The 25,234-nt window shown below is 36.1% G+C and overlaps 1 protein-coding gene across 3 annotated transcripts in view; it reads right to left on the bottom strand.

Annotated features, from left to right (window-relative positions):
• cfap46.L (cilia and flagella associated protein 46 L homeolog) overlaps window positions 1-25,234 on the bottom strand; it is a 134,416-nt gene that overhangs the window by 16,932 nt on the left and 92,250 nt on the right. For all 3 annotated transcript variants that reach the window (XM_018225209.2, XM_018225210.2, XM_041568660.1), the window contains 10 exons: window positions 23,609-23,797; window positions 21,140-21,232; window positions 18,774-18,953; window positions 16,805-16,975; window positions 13,123-13,220; window positions 7,307-7,392; window positions 6,961-7,142; window positions 5,474-5,598; window positions 3,829-3,911; window positions 1,485-1,649 (listed from right to left, as the gene is read on the bottom strand). In XM_018225209.2, coding sequence (XP_018080698.1) covers window positions 1,485-1,649; window positions 3,829-3,911; window positions 5,474-5,598; window positions 6,961-7,142; window positions 7,307-7,392; window positions 13,123-13,220; window positions 16,805-16,975; window positions 18,774-18,953; window positions 21,140-21,232; window positions 23,609-23,797 — 1,372 coding nt within the window. The remainder of the gene's footprint in view (window positions 1-1,484; window positions 1,650-3,828; window positions 3,912-5,473; window positions 5,599-6,960; window positions 7,143-7,306; window positions 7,393-13,122; window positions 13,221-16,804; window positions 16,976-18,773; window positions 18,954-21,139; window positions 21,233-23,608; window positions 23,798-25,234) is intronic.

Below are 25,234 nucleotides of genomic sequence, written 5' to 3'. Positions count from 1 at the left end.
GGACAACAAATATTCTAATATTCTAAGACAGAATCAACTAGGATTAAAAAGATACTTCTCCTTACTTGAGTTTTAATTAAAACCATATAAAACACAACTAACACAATATATAACACACACACACACACACGTGTGTGTGTTATATATTGTGTTACTCTCTGTGCTTGACATGCTTGGTCTGATGGCAGCATATATATATATATATATATATATATATATATATATATATATATATATATATATATATATATATATATATATATATATATATATATATATAAAATACAAAATCCCCTAAAACAGGTTATAGGGTGTGTTGTGAAACTAAGCATATCATATCTGTTCATATCATGATATAATTATTATCTAGTCTGATCAAGTCCTAAAATGTGTTAAATCTAATGACACACCACAGATTTTATTTGTTATTATTTGGCAACAAAAAATTGCCAGAATACAGTAAGTAAGCCATAGGGACAAAGTGATTCCACCCCAGTAGTCAGAAAGTGCCCTTTAGAAGGAATATTTTGAAATATGTTGAGGCACCTATATATATATATACCCTGTTTCTTCAGCAATACAACTCAGTTGCTTTAGATTTATTTCTATGAGGTGCTGTATATAATGACCTGGATGAATGAAAATCTTCATAGGCATATGACATAGTGCACTTTGCATAAAACGAGTCAGGCTTTTTGAGAATGTTTTGTTAAGGGAGAAGGAAAAATAGAAATCACTGGGGGGGGCAAATCTTAGGTACCCCCAGTGATTGTAATCACGTACCTGATACCCCCGGCTGGGGCTCCACTTAGGAGAATACTGTACTGGCCCAAGGTCAGGGGCGTAACTATAGAGGAAGCAGACCCTGCAGCTGCAGGGGGGCCCAGGAAGTATAGGGGCCCCATGACGCCCTAAGTCATATACAGTTTCAATAAATATTGGTAAAACAAGTTAACCTCTAAACATTTTGGGGGCCTGAAAAACAATTGTGGGGCCCAGTAATATCTAGTTACGCCACTGCCCAAGGTTGTTTTTGGCAAGCACCACAAAGTTATTTCTTCTTCTGCTTCTTCTTCTCTCTTCAATGCCTGGGGAGGACACATGCACAGTAGTGTGAAAAAGCAATCTGTTTTGTTAAAGTTTGTCCTTCCACTCTACTGTACATGTGCACCCGCACAATGAAGGAAGAAGCAGGAACAGGATCACTCCACGGTGCTCACTAAAAAGAATCCCCGGTCAGTGCAGTTTGCAGCTAAAAGGAGCACTGGCCGGTTCTAAAAGGTAAGTAATTACAATCAATGGGGGGTGCTTAACATTTGTCACCCCCAATAATTTACACATCCCTTCTCGCTTAATGGGCTTGAATGGGTCCTTGTTAGATTTCTGTTCTGGTTTTTTTTTTGTGAATTTGGTGCATGTACGATATTCTTTGGGAATAATAATAAAAATAGTATTGAGTACAAGAGAGCTGAGGCAAGTAGTACCAGTTTGTTCCCTGTGAAGCCTATTGAACAGTAACTGAAGTGAAAAGTCTCTTGAAATGGAACTTATTCCATCGTCCTTGAATACTCCGAGTGCTTCTAATGGAAACTCCATTAAGAATTTGTCTGCCAGTAGTACAATACATTCTCCAGCATCTACTGAAGCACCTATAAAAAAAAATAACGTTACACATATACACGTACAATTTCACACTTTATTTACTATACACACGCACATAGTTTGATTCATATTTTCACCAGCATATGATAAAGTCCACAGTATTAACTGGGAAAATTGCAGCGATAAAAACCCCCTCTATTTTACCATTTTTTAAAGTCTAATTTATAAAAATGAATAGAACCATGTGGTTTTCGTTGCAATCGGGTTTCTTTCACATATTAACACAATCATTTTTTTTTAATATAAAAACCCTTTGGGTAAAAGGAAAAAAAATAATTATAATTCCTTTAAAGGGCATGTAAAGTATAAAATAGAATAAGGCTAGAAATGCTGTATTTTGTATACTAAATATAAACATGAACTTACTGCACTACAAGCCTAATCAAACAAATAATTTATGCTTTCAAAATTGGCTACAGGGGGTCACCAACTTGTAACTTTGTTAAACATCTTTGCAAGACTAAGACTGTGCACATGCTCAGTGTGGTCTGGGCTGCTTAGGGATCATCATTAACAAAGCTGCTTGAATTCTGCATGGCTGGGAAGTAAGGCGGGGGCTCCCCATGCTGGTCATAAGTATGATTGTTTCCCTGCTTTGCCTTTACATGCCCTTTAAAGGAAAACCATACTCACCGAACAATGCAGATTTCTATAAGATATTGCATAAAACAGCTCATGCGTAAAACCCTGCTTCTTGTAAATAAACCATTTTCATAATAATATACTTTTTAAGTAGTATGTGCCATTGGGTAATCCTGAATAAAAAAAACGTCATTTTAAAAAATAAGGGCCTCCCTTGGGATCGTAGGATTCACAGTGCACACAAACAAACCATACATGCTAGGTTACATGAGCCTATTAACAGACAAGGTTCTGTGTTTAACTCCCACACTTCTTCCTGTTACAGTTAGAGTTGTAGTATTTCTGGTCAGGTGATCTCTGAGGCAGCACACAGACCATCACAAAATGGTAGTTGAAGGCAAGAGATGTAAAATGACCCTTTAATTAAATATATAGACCAGTTTGGTAAGATTCTTTTATATGCCACTTAATATGATATAAACTATCTATCTGTTGAAGTATTCATTTTGAGGGTATAGTGTTCCTTTAATTTAAATGGGTTAAAGCTCTAGGGTTCCCTCAATGGCCTGACTCTAAAAATGATGATATCTCAACACTATTTAGTGCAATTTCATTTGCTGCATCATTACAGCTGTAATTATGCTACGATTGTGGGAAAAATGTTACATTTCTAATTACTAGGGATGCACCGAATCCAGGATTCGGTTCGGGATTTGGCCAGGATTCTGCCTTTTTCAGCAGGAATCCTTTTGCCCAGCCAAACCGAATCCGAATTTGCATATGCAAATTAGGGGTGAAGAGGGAAATCGCATGACTTTTGGTCACAAAACAAGGAAGTAAAAATGTTTTCCTCTTCCCACCCCTAATTTGCATATGCAAATTAGGATTCGGTTCAGTATTTGGCCGAATATTTAGCGAAGGATTTGGGGGTTCGGCCGAAATCCAAAATAGTGGATTTGTAACTAATGTGGTTCTTACTAATTATTCTCAGAAATTTCATTGTGCATGCTGCAGTCGCCAATGAACCCTTGTGTTCTGCATACATATCTGCAGCTCCAATTTTTACAACAACAAAAGATCAGGGTTGCACCGAACCCAGGATTCAGCCAGCATTTGGCCTTTTTCAGCAAGATTCGAATCCTTCTGTCTGGCCGAACTGAATCCGAATCCTAATTTGCATATGCTTATTAAGGGCGAGGAGGGAAATCGTGTGACTTTTTGTCACAAACCAAGGAAGAAAAAAATATGCAAATTAGGATTTGGTTTCGGTTCAGTATTCAGACGAATCTTTTGCGAAGGATTCGGGGGTTCGGCCGTATCCAAAAGAGTGGAATCGATGCATCCCTACAAAAGATAGAAACTTTGAAGGGATTTTTAAGGGTACTTTTATGTTTGTATAAAATAAATGTTGCTATAACGACTCTACAAAGAAGAAAGGCACATGATGAAAAAGATTATGTAATAAAAGGTGCAAGGTGTTCTATAGGTCTAGTCACCTACAGCAACCAATCAGCAGGTAGCATTTACTGGCCACCTGTTTAGAAGCAAACATCTAATTGGTTGTGAACATCCGTATGCACATACTTGACACTGTTGTTGGCTTCTCCTCTTTATCTCTTGACTTTGGCCTTACAGAGCCAGCAGGTGAAAGCACTGGAGATGGCTGCCTAAAAAATATGAAATAAAATATACTAGATACACAATCTACACAGGTAGGACAAATCACATTTATTAAGAGCAAAACATCTGTAATATTAATCTATGTTAAAAACGTGGTTGTTTTGCCACGAGGGCAAGGTGAATAAGGTAAATATGGTATTTTAAGATATTTTGCTGTTTTTTATGATTTTGAATTTAAAATGCCATTTAATTGTATGTCTTACTGGCCAAAGAAACCAGGCATTTACTTGCATGCTTTAATGACACATGAATAGCAGGCTGAATAATACAATACAAATAGGGTTACAATAACAATCTAATCTCACATATCATGAAATATAAAGGAAAAAATTAAAAAACCAATAAACGGATTTCAGTTTTGCTTCAATTACTTAGATCTAGAATATAAAAAAATAAGTATTAAGGATATTTTAGGTAAAACTGTTGTTTTAGAGTAACTACACAGAATGCAGATGTGACTCTGGGATGGTTATCATTAAGAAAACATTACAAAGGAGAGGCCATACACGGCTCATACTAACACTTTCTTCATAAATTTAAGGGGTTATTTATTAAAGGTCAAGTGTTACAGTTTTTTATACCTCGAATGAACTTGATTGAACTCACAACTGGAATGATATCTTAATCTAATAGATTATGCAAATTTGAGTTGCTAAACCCAAAAACTCAAATTAATCAAGTTTTTGTTTTAAAAAATCTTGAATTGCTCGGGCACACCCCTCCAAAATAAACTCGAACATCATGCACTCTTTTAACATCTTCAAATGGTTCAAAGAACCTCTGCCATTGACTCCTCCATGATCTTGAGATTTTCTTTTAACTCGAAAATGTGAGTTTTGACCATATTTGAGTTTCCACGAGTTTTCCAGTAAAACACAACTCAACCTTAATAAATAACTCAAGATAAACCATTATAATTATTACCCATAATCCACATAAATGAGCAGTGATTTTAATTATAATTCCACTTTTAAGTTTAGTTAAAGGTGTGGTTCACCTTTAAGGTAACTTTTATGATGTTATTATATAGGCCAATTCTAAGCAACTTTTCAATTGGTTTTCATTATTTATTTTTTATAGTTTTTTAGTTATTTGCCTTTTTCTTCTGACTCTTTGCAGCTTTCAAATGGGCGTCGCAGGCTCCCTTCTAAAAAACAAATGCTCTGTAAGGCTACAAATGTATTGTTATTGTTACTTTTTATTACTGATCCTACTATTTAGGTCCTCTCCTATTGATATTCCAGTCTCTTATTCAAATCAATGCATGGTTGCTAGGGTAATTTGGACCCTAGTTACCAGATTGGTTAAGATGCTGAATAAAAAGCTAAATAACTCAAAAACCTTCAATGAAAAATGAAAACAAATTGCAAATTGTCTCAGAATATCACTTTCTGCATCATACTAAAAATCTCAAAGGTCAACAACCACTTTAAGTTTAGTTATTCGCTTTACTGCAAATTTTATTTACTATATATAATACATTTGGATACAACTAGGGCATTTAAGGAGATCACAATCCATTTTTATCTGAAAAGATCAGAAGTCATACCGAATGCAAGTTAAATCCAGGCTGTGTAGGACAGGGTTCAGGTAATCTTCCAGTGCATTAATAATGTCATAGAAAGCTGAAGATGTTGTCTTTTCACAGTCATCCTCTGTGCTACACACTTTTATCTATATAGGATTAAATCATTGTATAAGAACTGACAGACAAAATATATTTAAAGCTGTATAATAAAATGCTACTTTGGTTTCATCAGATATACAGTGTATACATGTGTTTTGGCCAGTTGCTTCACCAGGCATTTTTTTTAAAGTCATCGTGCTCTGCTCTCACCCCCAACTTGTTCTCTCTCCGATATACCAAAGCCGATAGAACTGTGCCCTGTATTTTCAGAAGCACATAGTCCTTTTAGCAGGGATGTATTTAGGTCCGGAGCCTAAGCATCAAACTGTAGAGTCTACACCAATATGGAGAATTATGTCATACATGGTGTGTGTGATATCACTTCCAGCGAAACATCACTTAAAACGGGCCTTGTACCCCAGATTTTTTAAATTTTAGATTGAAAAAAATGTTAAAATATATAGACACCCAGGGGCTGCCCCATTCCCCCAAAGCTTCCACCCTCAGGTGCCTATATATAAATACGGCCCTGCCTATTAGCTTCTGAAAAAGTGCTCTATTATGGCGGGAGAAGTGAGAGGATGCATTGAGGAGCATAATTACTTATTTATTAATGAAGATGGCAGTATTTACAGGGTTACCCACAGGGACTTGTGTCAATAGCAGCAGGAGACATGTGCCAAAAGTATAACCACGTGAATGATGTTCTAACACTGCACGCATGTAAGGAGGCAAAATGTGAATTGTTAAATAGTTAATGTATAATTCATTTGGCCACTAGGTGGCAGTGCTTCCTAAATTTAACTTTGAAAGTTGTTGGTACTAAAAAGTCAATAAAGCATACAGGAACGGGAAATATGGTGGCCATTCTGGCAGTGATCAAGGAAGAGACAGCAGTCTTTGTTAGGGAGAGGTGAGGAAAAAAGGTTGTGTTGCTGCCTACCTGTTATGAAGTAGTCACAGCAATAAACTACAACTGTTTAAGAGAAAGTCTTCCATGCCTCATGTCTTAAGTTTACACGCGGAGAAAAGAAAAACAGACACTGCACTGGAAATTGCACTTTGCTCACTGTACTTGCGTCCCTAAATGACCCCTTACAATGTTTTAATAAAGAGCCATGCTGCACTGCAACAGTTGTATGACTAGTCCACTAAATCAGTTTCCTTTGAAAAATAAAACCAGAAAAAGAGGAAACATTAAACAAGTGATTCTACTCCAAACTACACAAAGTTTACAACACAACTACTTTTTAAACACAATATTATTTTTGAAAATGCTGGAAAAGTTAAAAAAAAAATCTTTCTAGAACATAAAAGTTTTTACAAGAAAGGGACATAACAGATAGAAATGCAATGTCAACAGAAGATTAACCAGAAGGAGAAATCAATCCATACTAAAAGGAAATTACCATTTCTGGGTTCTTGTTGACGCCTTTAATTTGTTCAAACAAGTTCTGTTGCCTGTTCAAGCTTTGTTGGTTTTCTTTTCTAAGGAGACTCTGCATCGTATCTTGCTTAAACAGTTCCATTTTCTCCATCAAATTCAAGAACATCTGAGGGTCGACTGCGCATCGAACAACTTTTGCTTGTACTGTACAAATTGTTCAAAACATACCCATGAACAATGCTGATTTATGTTAGAAAACCTGCTAATTAATTTTAAAAAAAAGGCCAGACTGGCAAAAAAAAAATAGCATTTTAGGAAATGTCTTTTTTTTTTGTTTGTAGCAGCGACGGCATAAAATGAAAACTTGCCTTTTTGCTGTGGTGGTTGGTTTACTTTTCCTTTTGGTCCAGTGTTTGCTTTAGGCTTTTCAAGAACAGCACCATATAAAAATGCTCTGCTCAAAACATAGATCAAATAAAAAATAAGAAGATCAAAATGCTGCAAAATATATATTACAATTGTATCCCCAGACATAGATTTTCTACCACACTATATACACGTATATGAAGTAAAAAGCACGCTTCTCTCTTACTAAGGAAACAAGCAAGAAGAAACAAACAACATATTGCATTTTGCCCACGGGTCTCTAGGCTCCATCTCAAAGGCTTCACCCTTGTATAGAGCTCGGTTTGTGTTTGGCAGCAAGAGAGGTGCAGGTCACAATGGGACGGACCTCACAGCCATTCCATATTCCAAAATGTTGCCTGAAGGACCCAGGTGACCTGAAACGTTGTCCTTTTCTGTATGTTCCATAAATCACGACCAAACTCCCATGCCCGATTTTAGCTTATTTATTAATAGAAAAGCTTAATTTAATCGGATCGCTCAAAAACTTGATAAAATCGAGTGAAAACTTGAATCACTCAAATTTTTCTGGCTTTTTCCCAAGTCGTTTTCAGGCTTTTTTCCCAAATCTTTTTAAATTTTTTCAAGTTTTTGCCCAAAAAACCCTGAAAAAGTCTGATTTTCGGCTAAACCCAGCAGAGAACATGAAAACTTCAAATTGAGATTGGTGCCTCTCCCATTGACTTATACTAGGGATGCACCCGATCCAGGAGGGAAATCGAGTGACTTTTTGACATAACAAAAAAGTAAAAAATGTTTTCCCCTTCCCATCCATATATATGCATATGCAAATTAGGATTTGGATTTGATTCGGTATTCAGCCGAAACTTTCACGAAGGATTCAGCCGCATCCAAAATAGTGGATTCTGTGCATCCCTTATATAAACCTTGACGGGTCTGAGATGGTTTTTGCAGCATCAGGGTATAATAAATCTCAAGTTTTTTTTCTGATTTTTAGTGAACTTTAACATTCTGATTTTAATAAATAAACCCCCCGTCTCTCCTGCTTTAAGCTTTCCCTATACAGGTATGGGAGCCGTTGTCCAAAATAATTCAGAAAGCTCCGAATTACAGGAAGGCTATAGACTCCATTTTAATAAAATTATTCAGTTTTTTTAAAAAATGATTTCCTTTTTTTCTAATAAAAAAGTACCTTTTATTTGATTCCAACTAAGACATTTTTATTAGATGCAAAACAATCCTGTAGAGTTTAATCAACGTTTAAATGATTTTTTTGCATACTTAAGGTATGGAGAATTTCGAAAAGACCACTTATCCGGAAACCTCCAGGTCCAAGAATAGGGGGATAACAGGTCCTATACCTGTACCTATGAATCCAATCTATACAATTGACTTCCATGCTATGAATATGATCTATCAAAGACATAATTCCTATTCCTTGTTAAACTCTCAAACACGATTCTCACACTGCTGTACATGATCTGCATTGTACGTGTAAAAGAAATCCTGAGCAAAAGATGACTTTCTCTACTACAATTTATTCCTGTCATGCCTCAATTCTATCCTTTCCACAATGCTTGTTTTCCATATTCAGTATTCTGCATCCCTTACCAACAGAATCACACCGCTTTCTACATTCTCCTTGGGGCTTTGCCAACTTATTCAAAAACAAAGAAGATTCCATCCACAGATCACTATCCCTACAGACAACATTCTTTCATTCTTTTTATCTTGTGTGAGTCTGATGTCTCTCAGCTTCTCTTGTTTTACCACTTACAACATGTTCCCTATATCCCATGATTTATTATTAAAATACTGTATCCCAGCTCCAGCTCTTAAATAATTCCTTCCTAGTTTCTGAAACTTTCCCACCTTCAATCAAACAGGCCTTTTCTTAAAAAGGTCTCATTTGGATCCTTCCAGTCCTTCAAAAGTCCTGAAATGCCTTGTACTAGTAACCTTATATAGCAGTGATCTCCAGATTTCCAAAGTCAAATTTTTGATATCGTTGACCATTCCACTGTTTTAAATACTCCAATCACTTAGGGGCTTATTTACTTAACCTCAGGGTAAAAACTCTAAGACCTGTAAAGGTCGTGTATGAGTCAATGGGAGAGGCACCTATCTCAGTTTACCAACGTTATCACAGTTACCGTGGTCTGCGCTGGGTTTAGCTTAAAAATCTGACTTTTTCTGGGTTTTCAGGCTAAAACTCTAAAAGAAATTGAGCGATTCGGGAAAAAAGCCAGAAAAAGTGAATTGGGCTTTCTCTCGTTTTTTTTTTTTTTTTTTTTGAGTTTTTCCGCAATCCGATTCATGTGGGTTATTTTATGAATAAATAAGGTCAAATTGAGCATTGGAGTTTGGTAGTGGTTTTTTTTTTTTTTAAATAAAATATGAGATAAATTCGGATTTTAGTAAATAACCCCCTTAGTATCCACTATCTAGTTGCATTCTAGTTTTCTTCTTAGCTTTTTACCTGATAATCACCCATAAGGGGTAACAGGGATTGAGATGTCTGGGGTAGATGTGGCCCTGATATAGGTGATCACTAGTGCTTTAGAAAACATATAGCATAGAAGAGACTTCTTAATGCATATGCATTACAAAGTTGCTTGATATAGCATTAAGGTGGTTATTTACTAAATTTCGGTCTGACTATTTGGGGTTGAATTAAAAATTTTTGGGGTATTTTTTAAACCTCCAATTTTTTCGATGTTTATTAAAGCTTTATGCAGTAAAAAGTCAGAATCCGAAAATCTGCCATCTCATACCTTCAGAGGTTTACGTATAAGTCAATGGCATAGGTCCCTATCCTACAGTATTTCTAAGTTTCTGTGGTCTGAGCTGGAATTATCCCGAAAATCTGACCATTTGAAAATTGGAAAAATTCACTCCTTTCAGGAAAAAGCCAGAAAAAATGGTGTAATTTCAGGAAAAAATCATACTATTCGGATTTTCACTCGATGTTATCGCGTTTTTAACTGAACTGATTAAAATCCAGCTTTTTTAATGATAAATAAGGTAAAATCAGGTATTAGATTTTGATTGTGTTTTTTTTCAATTTAAGAAATTAGATAAATTCTGATTTTAGTTAATAACTCTCTAATATCCAATAAAAAATAATTTGAAGGTAAACCACCTCTTTAAGGTGGTTTAAGATATAAGAAAAGAACGAAGAAGTAATGTTGCTTTGTGTGTGATAATCAATTGCTGCAAAAAGTATGTAGATCTGTCCCTTAGATACTACAGAGAGAACTGAATGTGTGTTTTTCCTCATCTTGTGATGTGATTAATACATTCATGCATAATGCGAATGAGCTCAGGCTAAACAGATCAGTATGTTTAAAACATAAGTTCAGACAATATGTAAATAATTTGCAGGATAGGTTAACAGCTGTGAAAATAATGTATGCTTAGGGATTATATTGCCTTTAACTGTCTGTAAATACTGTATCTCTTTGAGTTTGTCACAGAAGATATTTAAAAAGAGACAAACAGGATAATTCATATGCAGGGGTTCAGAGAAACACAGCTGAATAGGATAAATTCTGACCTCTTTCTACGAGACCACTGGGGAGGTCACAGAACATGAGGGGAAGAAGATGGAAGAGGACACATGGTAATAAGGCAATTGCACAAGTGTGATGGAGAGTATTGATTCTCCTAATGCTTTAAAGAAGAAAGAGGAAAATAAGACTGCAGTAGAGATAGTGGGAATTTCATGGATGTGGAAAAAATAGGAACACATAGGTGCAGATTCACTAACCGGTGAGATTTTATAGCGAACACTTTGCAGCCATCGCGACAATTCGCTCAGACAACTCTAATTCACAGAAATGTGGAGTTTCGTCGGGTGCGAGGAACGCTGGTGACTTTTTCGCTAGTTTTACTTCAGCAATGCGAGCAATTGAAAGCAAAGATGTGCTAGCATTCATTTCTGCCTTGCGCAAATTCACTAGAGGTCTTGCACTCAGGCAAATTTGTATACGACGGGAAATTTAAAGTTTAATGGACGTCTTTTTGTTATTTGTTGCAGCAAATACGTTACATTTCCACTGTTAATTACACAAGTCCAGGGAACCTTAATAAAGACATTAGAGTTGTTATAATTCCCTACACATGAGCCCACTGTATAGTTTATGTTCCATATGTTAGAAAATGTATGGGGGGAAACTGGTTACCCAAAAACATTTTTTATAGGGCTTTTGCAGGCTATCACTCGGAAAAGGAAAAGACGCCAGCGTTTTTTGAACTTTGATGATTTTTCCACTCCAGAATATGATTTAAGTGACAGAAGATTGAGGAAGATCTATGTACTCCAGTGCACCTCGCCTGTTCTGAGTTGACAAAGGCAAGTCTGGCGAAAGAGGTAACGTTCAGTAAAATCTGCATTTTATAGAATTTGCGGAGTAACGTACATTTGCCAGATCGAATTGTCACCTGGCGATGGAGTGGGAATGAGTGTTAGCGTCAATCTCTTTCACTAGTGAATTGGCGCCTGCACCCGTTAGTAAATTGGCGGTGTCCCATATCGATGGCGAATTGTTGCCAGCATTTGCAACTTCGCCCTTTAGTGAATCTGCCCCATAGATGGATGGTATAGAGTGTGTATCTATCTATCTATCTATATATATATATACACACTCTATACCAGGGGTCCCCTACCTTTTTCACCAGTGAGTCAGATGTCAAAAGAGTTGGGGAGCAACACAAGCATGAAAATTGTTCCTGGGTGGTGCTAAATAAGGGTTGTGATTAATCTTTGATAGAAATATGTGGACTGGCAGCCTACAGGAGCCTCTGTTTTGTAGGACCCCTGGTTTTTATGCAACCAAAACTTGCCTCTAAGCCTGGAATTCAAAAATAAGCATCTGCTCTGATGCCACTGAGAGCAACATCCAAGGGGTTGGGGAGCAACATGTTGCTCATGAACTACTGGTTGGGGATCACTGCTCTATACTCACAACGGTTCAAGAGGAACCGAAACGCGTTGATGTGGGGGAACACACAAATTCACCAGTGATAATGTCCGTGAGTGCCTCCATGAATATCCTGCAAATTATAACTTTATAAACGGTACTTGGTGATGTCATCTGTTATAATCGGAGCTTAGTGATGTCACATGACTCACTGAAACTTATAATAAATAAAGTACCCCCTGTTGTGAAATATGAGGATATTAGAAGCCATCTCGGAGTTCCATGACTTGTATAAAAACACTCGGCCTTCTGCCTCGTGCTTTTATATGGCCATGGAGCTACTCAGTAACCTATAATATCTTTATGTTTTACAAGATAGACAGATAGAAAAGTGTCATTTTGTAACTGGCTGTCTGCAGGGCCAATGAGACATAAGAATAATACTGGAAGACTAATACTGGAAGACTAATAAATAAGAGGTTGCAATATTCCAATTTTGCGAGGATTAGGGTCTTAAAGCCTTGGATAAAGTTCTATAAAAGAGTGGCACATTCTAGTGAATAATTCTAGCATGTCATGAAAGTAAGAGTTTAAATAAAGGCAGATTACTAACATTCAATGTGGGGAATGACCAGCAGTTTTCATTTGTTCTAACAGGAGAGTGTTTTAATGGATTGACACATTTATCAAAGAAGATGAATAATGCAATTTGTTAGACTGCTTTGAGCAGTCGAACACCATTTTGTTCTATAAGATGTTAGAGCTCAATGCGTGCTGCCATGGGAATTAACACATTTGAACACTTTTGATATATCTGAAAATCAGCAATATCACTGGTCTTTAGTAGTTTAGTAACATAAAACATATTTACCGCTAGTGCTCCCAAAAATACATACCTGTCCTCCGATTGTTGAAGCACAACGACAGTGAAATCTGAAGGCAGCTCATTAAATATGTTAAAGAACTGCTTGTTAATATGAAGATTTTCCCAAACCTGAAGAAAAAAACCCAAAATGTGCAAGTATGAATATAACAAAGAAATTACAAAAATACGCAGTAACATTGTGGATATATCAGATTTAGAAAAGTATTTTTGATACTATGAGGTAGATTTACCAAAGCTGGAGAAATGGTGAACCCTGAATGATTCTCAGCAGTGTAAATTTATTTTCATTCATTTCAACAATTTTTGAGGAAAATTCCTAAAAAATCCTAAATTTTTTTCCTGACAGTCAGGACATTTATCAAATGTGGAACAGTCATATGATTCACTGTTTTGAACAACTAAACACCATTTTGTCTTACGGGAGCTCTAACACCCCAACAAATAGGTACTGTAATTCAAGAACATTAACACAGTGCAATCTAAAAAATCTAAAAATAAAGCTCTCTTTGTTGGTGAGATTAATTGTTCCAGTGTAGAAAAGAACCTTGCACTTACACATATATCTTCTATAAATCTGTTTAATAATTAATTTCCATTAAAATGGAAAAAAAATCATATAAAAAGCATGTTTTATGTTTTTACAGATGAATCCTACACACGTTCTGTAATCTAAATTTCAAAGAAGCTCATTAGTAAACATGTTTTGCTGTTTCATAATTCAGATATCCCTAACCTTCCAGGAATGTTAATGGAATGTGGCTAAACATATATGAATTTTAACAAAATCATATTGATTTTAACAGATGCAATAGAGTCAAGGACTCGGCTTTAATACGCAAATGAATATGTCTTGTTGCCGGTCAGTATAAACTGTATATTGAATATAAAGGTATGGGACCTGTTATCCAGAATCCTCGGGACCTGGGGTTTTCCGGATAACAGATCTTTCTGTAATTCAGATTTTAATACCATTTAAACATTAAATAAACCCAATAGGCTGGTCTTGTTTCCAGTAAGGATTAATGATATCTTAGTTAGGATCAAGTACAAGGTACTGTTTTATTATTAGAGAGGAAAAGGAATTACAATTAAGAATTTGGAATATTTGGATAAAATGGAGTCTATAGGAGACGGCCTTCCCATAATTCCGGATAACGGATCCCATACCTGTATATAATATATTGATGGATGCATATCCATCAGCTATAGCTTGCTTGCACGCTGCAATTATCTTACTGCTCCCTTCCTAGTAGCTAACAATTCTCATTAAAGTGCATGCATTTCTCTGTGCAAACCTTTCTTATGGCGGCAAACACTGACAGATAATGAAAGGACTTGAATCACTGCAAATATTCCCAACCAGGGATCTCCACTGAGTTTTACAACCAGCGGCACATTCCGTCCTGTTTTATGACATATTTATACAAGAATGTTCCATTATCAACATCTTAAGAACATAAGTACATAAGTGGACTGTTTTAGGAAACAAATGCTGTGAATTATTGAATAAAGGGGAATATTAATCACACTGTGAAATAAAAGAGAAAACAACATTTTCCATTAACACACATTGTCAATTAATCAAATGGTAGAGCATGTCTGAAAGCCGTGTTTCTTATCTTGTCTTTTTGGTTGCCTCCACAAAATGGTGACATGCTTTATTATGTATGCGTATTTTTCAACTATTTATGAAGTGGTGAAATGTCTATGTAAAAAAGACATTAAGTGGACCTGTCAACAAAATGTCTTCATCACCCCAGAGCAGGTGTAAACCATCACTGTCTATGGCCTACTTCTGTATTGTAGAAGCAAAACACTTTATTTTGCCTGAAATTTTGGACATTCTTACAGAGAAAACACATATCATTGCATTTCTCCTAAAGATGAAATGACATTTTGCAGACACATCACTGAAACATTTCATTTCATTTTTATTACACCAGATTTTTGACAGATTGATATTTCACCTCTGATGGGAAAATAAAAAGAGATGCAAACCAAAAAGGTCCTCATCTCAAATGTTCTTAAATGTACAGTCATTATATGTATACAGTCATTCTTTCAACAAAAAAGATAACAGTGGTATGTCTTTCGTTTCCCAGGAACATCTGAGTACTGGGGTGTTTTCTGAACAATGATTTTTAGTGAAGCAGCATTCAGTTAATTAAATAAAATCAAATGTGAAAAACTGGCTGTGCAAAAATTTGGGTACCCTTGTCATTTTGCTAATTTGAATGCATGTAACTGCTCAATACTGATTACTGGCAACACCAAATTGGTTGGATTAGCTTGTTAAGCCTTGAACTTCATAGGTAGGTGTGTCCAATCATGAGAAAGGTAAAGTATTTAAGGAGGGCAATTGCAAGTTGTGCTTCTGTTGGACTCTGCAGAGGAGCATGGGATCCTCAAAGCAACTCTCAAAAGATCTGAAAACAAAGGTTGTTCAGCATCATGGTTTAGGGGAAGGCTACAAAAAGCTATCTCAGAGGTTTAAACTGTCAGTTTCAACTGTAAGGAACGTAATCAGGAAATGGAAGGCCACAGGCACAGTTGCTGTAAAACCAAGGTCTGACAAGATACGAAAAATACAGGGGCAGCATATGTTGTGAGAATGGTTAACCCAAAGATCACCTCCAAAGACTGGCAAGAACTTCTTGCTGCAGACGGTCTATCTGTACATCGTTCTACAATTCAGCGCAATTTGCACAACGAACATCTGTATGTCAGGGTGATGAGAAAGAAGCCCTTTCTGCACTCACGCTACAAACAGAGTCATTTGTTGTATGCAAAAGCTCATTAAGATAAACCACAGTCATTTTGGAACAAAGTGCTTTGGACTGATGAGACAAAAGTTATTTGGTCATAATAAAAACTTTGCATGGAGGAAGAAGAACATGGCATTCCAAGAAAAACACCTGCTACCTACTGTCAAATTTGGTGGAGGTTCCATCATGCTGTGGGGCTGTGGGGCTAGTTCAGGGACTGGGGCCCTTGTTAAAATCGAGGGTTGGATGAATTTAACCCAATACCAACAAATTCTTCAGGATAATATTCAAGCATCAGTCGCAAAGTTGAAGTTACGCAGGGGTTGGATATTCCTACAAGACAATGACCCTAAACACACTTCGAAATCTACAAAGGCATTTATGCAGAGGGAGAAGTACAATATTCTGGAATAGCCGCCACAGTCCCCTGACTTGAATATCTTAGAATATCATGATTTAAAGCAGGTGGTCCATGCTCAGCAGCCATCAAATTTAACTGAACTGGAGAGATTTTGTATAAACGAATGGTCAAAAATACCACCATCCAGAATCCAGACACTCATCAAAGGCTAAAGGAGGCGTCTAGAGGCTGTTACATTTGCAAAAGGAGGCTCAACTAAGTATTGATGTAATATCTCTGTTGGGGTTCCCAAATTTATGCACCTGTCTAATTTTGTTATGATGAATATTGCATATTTTCTGTTAATCCAATAAAATTTATGTCACTGCTGAAATACTACTGTTTCCATAAGGCATGTTATATATTAAAAGGAAGTTGCTACTTTGAAAGCTCAGCCAATGATAAACAAAACTCCAAAGAATTATGAGGGGTTCCCAAACTTTTTCATATGACTGTATTTGTTTTAAGGTAAAAAAATAGATATTTTGACAGGGCAGGTTGTGTAAAGTTTAAGAGGGAATACTAACCGGAGAAACATCGGAAAGTCGGTTCTCAATACTTCCTTGCAAAGCACTTATGGTGTTGCCTTGCTTTTGAAGGAATTGCTGTAGGTTCAGTAATGCTGCAAACTGGGAGTTACTGGTATTGTGAGTCGCAGAAGACAACATGTTTTTCATAATTATAGAAGAGGCAGAGCTCTGTGAAATTAAAAAGAAACAGAAAAAGATATGTGCAAAGGCATATCAACACAAAATACACATTCTCTAAAGCTGGCCATAGACGTGCAGATTCTAGCCTTATATTGTATGAATGATCTTATGGCTCAATCTTCCAACCTGCAACTAGCCATTCAGATTAAATACAGTAGTAAAAGAACAAATCAGAGGATGTTCTGGTCATTTATTGACAAGCAGCAATCATATGAAAGTTAGCCGACAGAAATGTTCTAACCTGTCTGATTGATTAAACAGCCGATCACCATGGCACGAAAAATGTCTGTACAATCTACACAAGGTCGATAAATTGTATGAAATGAATTTTTATGACACTTTATCTTTGCGTCTATAGCCAGCTTAACATGTATTCAGGGGAGAGGGTGGAATCCTACTGTGCAATATTTTTCTCAATTCAAACTATTTTTATGCTTCACATTACCTAAGCAAATGATGTTGTTTATGAATAACAGTTTCAAGAGCATAATGTTAATTCATATTTAAATCCACAGTTAGTAGTGCATTATAGACCTGTTATCCTGAATGCTCGGGACCTGAGGTTTTCCAGATGGATTTTTCCATAATTTGGATCGTCATTCTTTAAGGGGATTATTTATCAAAGGTCAAGTTTGTGAGGTTTGTGATTTTATTTCTACCTCAAATACAACTCGAATGTTTGCTTATTTATGAAAAAACCTGAATGTAAAAAACTGGAATCAATGCAATCAGGGGGGTAAACTCAAATACTTGAATTGATTGAGTTATCGGCGGAAAAAAAACTAGAATAGCTTGAATTGATCAAGTTTTCCAGCACAAACCACCGAAAAAAACCTGAAAATCATGAAGGCTAAAAACATTTTCAAATGGTTCAAGAGACCTCTGCCATTGACTTCTACACAACCTCAACAGGTTTTAGCTGGAGTATTTTCGGATTCAAGCTTTTTACAGCTTCAGGGCACAATATATCTTGAAAAATCAGAGATTTTTTTTATCCCAAAATATAGTTTTTACTGAAACTACCCATGAAAACTCAAATTTTTTGGGAAATACTCGACCTTTAATAAATAACCCCCTAACATTTCTATGGGATTTTTGAAGGCGTAGTTATCAAATAGTTAACTTTCACTATCACCCTTTGATAAATACGTGTTTAAAAATCCTGTAAAAGTGAATGGAGAGAGGCTGTATTTAACTCTGCTTCACTCTTTGATAAATCTATCCCTTAAGTCTACTTAAAAACCCCTTAAAACTATTAATGAAACCCAATAGGATTGTTTTCCTGCAGTAAGGATTAATTATATCTTAGTTGGGATCAAGTACAAGGTAATGTTTTATTATTATAGAAAAAAAAAGGAAATCATTTTCTTAAAATGGACTCTATGGGAGATGGCCTTCATGTAATTCTGAGGTTTCTGGATAATGGGTTTCCTGATAACAGGTCACATACCTGTATCTATATATAAAGACCTACATATAATTTCAAAATATATTCTTATAAATAGCGATGGGCGAATTTGTCCCGAGAAATTCGCGAAACGGGCAAAAAAAATTTGAGAAACGTGAATTATAAAGCCCGCGACAATTCGCTGGTGTCAAAATTGGCGTAGGCGTCGAAGTTGGGGGATTGGTGGGAATATGCATTTGTTGTCCAAAATATTCATAAAACTATGGTTGAATTATTGATACACATTGATATGTTTTCTTATATATGTATCCAGATGTTTCTTATATATGTAACAGATGTTACAAATGATCCAGACAAATATATATATATGTATAATACCTGGTGGAGAGCTAAAAACTGCCCAGCTGAAACTGGATCAAAGACCCCAAGGCATGAGCAAAGTTGAATACTTGCTGCAGACAGTGTACTCAGGAGATTGTTATAAATTGAAACATTGAGAGATTGCAGCAATATTTCACTAGCCTGAGCAAGGAACATCTGGGCAGCAGCCCTTTTTTGCTAAAAGAAAGAAAAAAAAAACATTGTAAATTAACGAACAACATTCATGTCAACAATTAAACAGAGTTTTATGCAAACTGAATGCCGGTTCGACAAAGCCTGTTGAAAAATGCTATTTAAAATACTGCATACAATTCCATATCATGATAATTATAATGAAAATCCAATCCAAGCTCCCTTTTCAGTTTGTTTTGCTCTGATGAAGTTTGCCATTTTGTTAAAACTTTTTCCTGACAGTAAGGGGCAGATTTATCAATATGTGAGTTAAGAGTTTACTGCAGAAAAATTCATCCACTTTCTGTTAATTTCTATGGGATTTTTAGACGTGTATTTATCAAATGGTGATAAAAATAAATAATTAATAAACCCTGTCACCCATTCATAAATATGATTCTAAAAATCCCATAGGAATGAGTAGAAAGTGGGTGAGTTTTTTGTGGCAAAATCTAACCTCACATTTTAATAAACTGACTCCTAAATAAAATATTAAAAATTTTGGCCAGTTTCTGAAATAATCAAATTACTCTTCACTATTTCCCTCTCAGCATTGTGTCTCTCTTGCTTCTCTCTCCATATCAGCAGTCTGATTTTGATTTATAGTTAGGTCCAATATAGCCTTTGGGAGGTGTTCCTTTTGCCTAGAAGATGTATTACAGCTCACCATAAATCCTGTCTCTCTACATGCAGAATTTGTGCCAAAGTCAGTTATTTTGTAAAAATGTTCTTTGTGCTGGAATCGGTTATATGTGCATCTGCTAGGAAAGGGAGCCCCACCAAAAATATGTCTTACATTTTAACTGTCATTCAACATCTGACAACTGACTCCTGCATGAAGACAGAATGAAGAGAGACTGGTTCTGAGAGGAAGATACTAAAGAGAAACTTGATTATTTAAAAAACAAACAGAAAAAAAAAACGGTGCAGAATCTTTAATTGGTTATAAGAAAATGTCTTATTTCAGTATGATGAAGCTTATTTTAAATTTAAATTTTCCCCTTAAAATACATTCCTTGAGAAATTATAGGTTTGCTGCGGTCATTGGGTTAAGGCAGAGAAGAGGTCTATTGTATCTTAACACAAAGCTTTCTCAAATCTTCCCCTGGTTAAAATTAAGCATTATATTTAGATCAAATTTTAATAAGTAATAGAAACACAGAAAATAAGCAGTACATCTACTTTTCTATCTTATAAAAATAAACAGCAAATAGAGTAAATTTATAAATGGTAAGTACAGTACAGGTATGGGACCTGTTATCAAGAATGCTCGAGACCAAGGGGCAAATTTACTTATGGTCGAATATCGAGGATTAATTAACCCTCGATATTCGACTGCCGAATGGAAATCCTTCGACTTCGAATCCTTCGATTAAATCCTTTGAATCCTTCGATTCAAAGGATTTTAATCCATCGATCGAACGATTTTTCTTCAACCAAAAAATACTTAGAAAGCCTATGGGGACCTTCCCCATAAGCTAACATTGTACCTCGTTAGGTTTTAGGTGGCGAACTAGGGGGTCGAAGTTTTTTTTAAAGAGACAGTACTTCGACTATCGAATGGTCGAATAGTCAAACAATTTTTAATTCGAATCGTTTGATTCAAAGTCGAAGTTGTAGTCGAAGGTCGAAGTAGCCCATTCGATGGTCTAAGTAGCCAAAAAAAACATTTTGAAATTCGAAGTTTTTTTATTCTATTCCTTCACTCGAACTAAGTAAATGGGCCCCCAAGTGTTTTCCAGATAAAGAATCTTTCCATACTTCCTGACTAATTAAAAATGTAAACACTGATTAAACCCAATAGGATAGTTTTGCCTCCAATAAGGATTCATTATATCTTAGTTGGGATCAAGTGCAAGCTACTGTTTTATTATTACAGAGAAAAAAGGAAATCATTTTTAAAAATTGTAATTATTCAATTAAAATTGAGTCTATGGGAGACAGCCTTTCTGAAATTCTGGTTTCCGGATAGCGGATTCTATACCTGTACAAGTTAAATTAGGATTCCCTTGCACACAAGGCATATTATGAGTTTTGTTTTTCTACATTCCAGACCAGTGGTATTGAAGTGACTAAAGTAGAAGCCATATAGCTAAAATATTGCACAGGCCAGTTTGTGGAAGTGATATAAATTTAAACATGGGCTTATTTACTACAGTACTTAACAATAAGCACGGCATGCAAAAGTGTACCTTTAGCTCAGCAGCCTTTTTAACCCATTGATCCTCTGTAGGTTGCTCAAAATCACTGTAGTCTTGCACTGCTGAATATACTTTACTTTCAGCCTGCAAAGGAACAAGTTGTACAAAGGATCACAATAAATGAATACAACACTAAAATATTCTTATGCAATTAAAGGATTTGCTTGCAGTCATATATTATCTGAACTGAGAAATCCAATTGAACACTTTACCAGCAGGCAGCAGATGTAAGGAACACAAATATAAGTTACAAACACTGTACAATTAGGGGCAGATTTGTTAAGGGTCGAATAAGTAAATTAGAATTTTCAAATTCTGGTGTCAAAATTCCCCCAATTCGAATGTAAATTAGACCTTGACCAAGGAAACCATTTTAATTTGAATATTCGCCATCTAAAACCTGCAGAATTTATTTACAAGTCAATGGCAGAGGCCCATTGATCCATTAGATTGCCTTCCTGACATTCGAGTTTTTTCTGAGGAAAATTAAATTTGAGTTTCGTTCTCATGCGATTCGAATACGAAAATCTTTTCGGATCGTTCCCATTTGAACGAACTTTAGACATTCCCATTTTTGCATAAATAATGTCTCTTTCAAGTTGAGCCGACTACATTCGAATTTATTAGAGTAAAAAAAATTCACATCAATTCGAAATTTGACCTTTGATAAATCTGAAATACAAAAAAGGGGGGTTGTGGGTGCACCCCTAAGCCTAAGTTAAAATGTGTTTAACGTACAATGGAGGATCTATCACTCAGATTGAAACCAAGGTTCAGGAGACACTTAAGGTGGCCATACATTGAGAGATATGCTCGTTTGGCGATGTTGTTAAACGAGCGGATCTCTCCCCTTGAGGTGGGCAATATCGGGCTGATCCGATCGTGGGCCCTAGGGCCCAATGATCGGATCCTAACGTATGGGAAACGGGCGGTCGGATCGCGGGACCGCATCAACGAATAGATGCGGTCGCGATCCGAGAAGATTTTTCGTCCCATCCGATCGAGATCTGGCCGACTTTCCGCCAGATCTCGATCAGTGAAGCCCGTCGGGGGGCCCCATACACGGGCCAATAAGCTGCCGACACGGTCTGTCGGCAGCTTTTATCGGCCCGTGTATGGCCACCTTTACTCTAAGTAATGCTACTATGTAGAGAGGTACAAGACCTACTATGACCTACTAGGGACCACCGTGTGGGATTTACCTTGACGTTGTATGGTGGCTTATCAACTTTATGATCATAACTTTTTAACTAAAACACCCTGTTTTTGTAAACACATGCACTTGCATATATATTGAATTACTTAGACAGGGGACCAGGGAATGTGCATTGATAATTGGCCAAGTCAGTAGCACTTCCATTGTACTTAAACACATTTTAACTCAGGCTTAGGGGTGCACCTACAACCCCCCTTTTTTGTCTTTGATAAATCTGGCCATTAATGTATGGCAGAAAAGTGCTGATAATAGGAATAACAATGGCCGAATGCTGTTAATTACAAACAGAAATCTATTACATCTTTACAGCGTAGTAACCTCATGATATCAGGGATGTTGCTGGGACTATAAACCCAATGAACCCACCCCATTTGGAAGCTACCAGCATTAACACTGGCCTTGCTCCCAGTGCATCACATAGTTATGTTCTCTATTTTACCATAGGGAGACTTAAGTCATTACTCATTATGTTATGTGTGTATTATATATAGTGAATAAAGAACCTCCTCTTGTAAAATATAAGGATATTATAAGTTACCGAGGAGTTTCATGACCATATAAAAACACGAGGCCAAACATCGAGTGTTTTTATACAGGTCATGGTACTTCAAGGTAACTTCTAATATCCTCATATTTTGCAACAGGGGGTACTTTATTTATTATAATACACAAGTTTCAGTGAGTCATGTGACAGAAATGACATCAGAACTCGCCATTTATAACTGACGACATCAGTACTCACCGTTTATAAGGATATAATTTACAAGATATTCATAGCTTTTGTGTATTATATATATCTATCTATATATATATACATACACACAAGAGTTTGCACTATGAGCCAGTCTTTGGTTACATCAGGTGCTGGGCCAAATACAGCATATAAATTCTTTCAAAAGGACCCTGCATTCCACAATCAGTGAAGTGGATCCACAAGTATGAATAAAGAATAATGCTTCACTGATCTTGGAGTGCGGGTCCTTTGAAAGAATATATATATATGTAAATGTATATTTTAATGAAACTATCTCTTTTATTAATGAATCCTCATAACCAGGGACAGTTATGTGCATATGAATAGGATAATACATATACATATTTACAAAAACACCTGGGTAATGAAGGTGATATGGTCTGGCCTCATTATTAAAGCATAACTCTTGCTGGAGGCCAGTGCTCTGGTTCTTTTAAAAAGCAACAAATACCCCTGAATAATACCAACCACACAGGTGCTATTAACATACCAAAGTGTTTTCATTCCAAAACATGTCTGGACCAAGTGGGTCGACTTTTACAGATAGTAAATAAAGGCATTTTCCAGTGAGATATAAACACTTTGCTTTAAGTTCAGCGCAGTCCGAAGCCAAGGATAACACGTTTGCCAACTGAGACAGGGTTGTAGATGCCACAGTAAGTCCTAATGATTTCCATTCCTGGTAAAAAAAACAAAAACAAACACACATAATAAAGCAGAGAACTTGGCATGGTTTAGTATTATATAAGCAGCACATATTTTAATTTTTAACTGTGGAAATTTAAAGGACATGTTCACCTATAGGTATGGGATCCGAAACCCATCCAAAACCCATTATCCAGAAAGTTTTGAATTATGGAAAGGCCATCTACTATAGAGTAGACTTTAATCAATTTATGTTTTTAAAAATTATTTCCCTTTTCTCTGTAATAATAAAACAGTACATTGTACTTGATCCAAACTAAAATATAGTTCATCCTTAGCGACAAAACAATCCTGTTTGGTTTATTTAATTTTGAAATGAGGTTTTTAGTATGGTGATCCAAATTATGGAAAGATCCCTTATCTGGAAACCCCAGCTTCCAAGCATTTTGGATAACAGGTCCCATACTTGTTCTGCTATATTTAGAAAATGTTCTGAAAATCTTTTAAACTGGTCTTCACTTCCATTGTTTTTCTTAATTATTTGTCTTTTTCTTCTGTGTCTTTCTAATCTGCAACAGATGAAGGTTTTCTGATTGTGGGGTCACTGACCCCAGCAACCAAACAACAGTTGCAAAGCCCCATTTTTTCACCTTCTATTCTGACTCACACTGAGTCCAACTGCAACTTGTCTTTGAATAATACTGTCTACACATTGCTAAAAGTTCTTTTAAGATGATTATCCCTTTACTATTCAGTCACTGGAGATGCAAAAATAAAGTGCAAAATAATGTCAAAGGGTACTCAAGGATAAATATTCTATCTCCTTTTAAGTAGGATTGTACGGCCGTTAAAGCTGAAATTCAATGTATATTTAATGTAAAATGCTGTACTATAATTTGGTGACAATTCTCTATTCTGCTCAGCAAGTCTTTATAATCTTTAATTATTTCATTATATGGTCTTAGTCAGATCAGAGTTTTGCTTGCATTCAACTATTGTGTTTTCCCCCAACCATCTCTGCAATCTATGTCGTCAGCACTTGGCACTGTAGTTTTAACACAGCATGTTCCAGCTTTTCAGTTCATTTAATATCATTGTCATTACATTCTTCCCCCTTGTTAGTCATATACAGCACAGGAATATTATTCACACATTTTTTGTGTGCAGGTGCACCATAATAAAAGCAAAGCATAAAAACCCTCAGTGCATTGATGATGTTAAAACTGAATTGTCATTAAAGGGAATGTAAAACCAAAAAAATTAAATCCCATTTTTACTTTCTTTAATGAAAAAGAAAACTATCTCTAATATACTTTAATTAAAAAATGTCTATCGTTTTTATAAGAAACCAGACTGTATGCAGTGAAATTCCCCCTTCATTTACTTGCTCTAACTGCTGTGTTTAGGAAACTTCAGACAGTCCCTAACTGCTCTGCAGGGAAAGGATCCTACTTTCAAACAGCAGAGGGAG

Source organism: Xenopus laevis, chromosome 7L, assembly GCF_017654675.1.
Source record: "Xenopus laevis strain J_2021 chromosome 7L, Xenopus_laevis_v10.1, whole genome shotgun sequence".
Taxonomy (NCBI): Eukaryota; Metazoa; Chordata; class Amphibia; order Anura; family Pipidae; genus Xenopus; species Xenopus laevis.
This window is presented reverse-complemented; position numbering and strand designations above follow the sequence as displayed.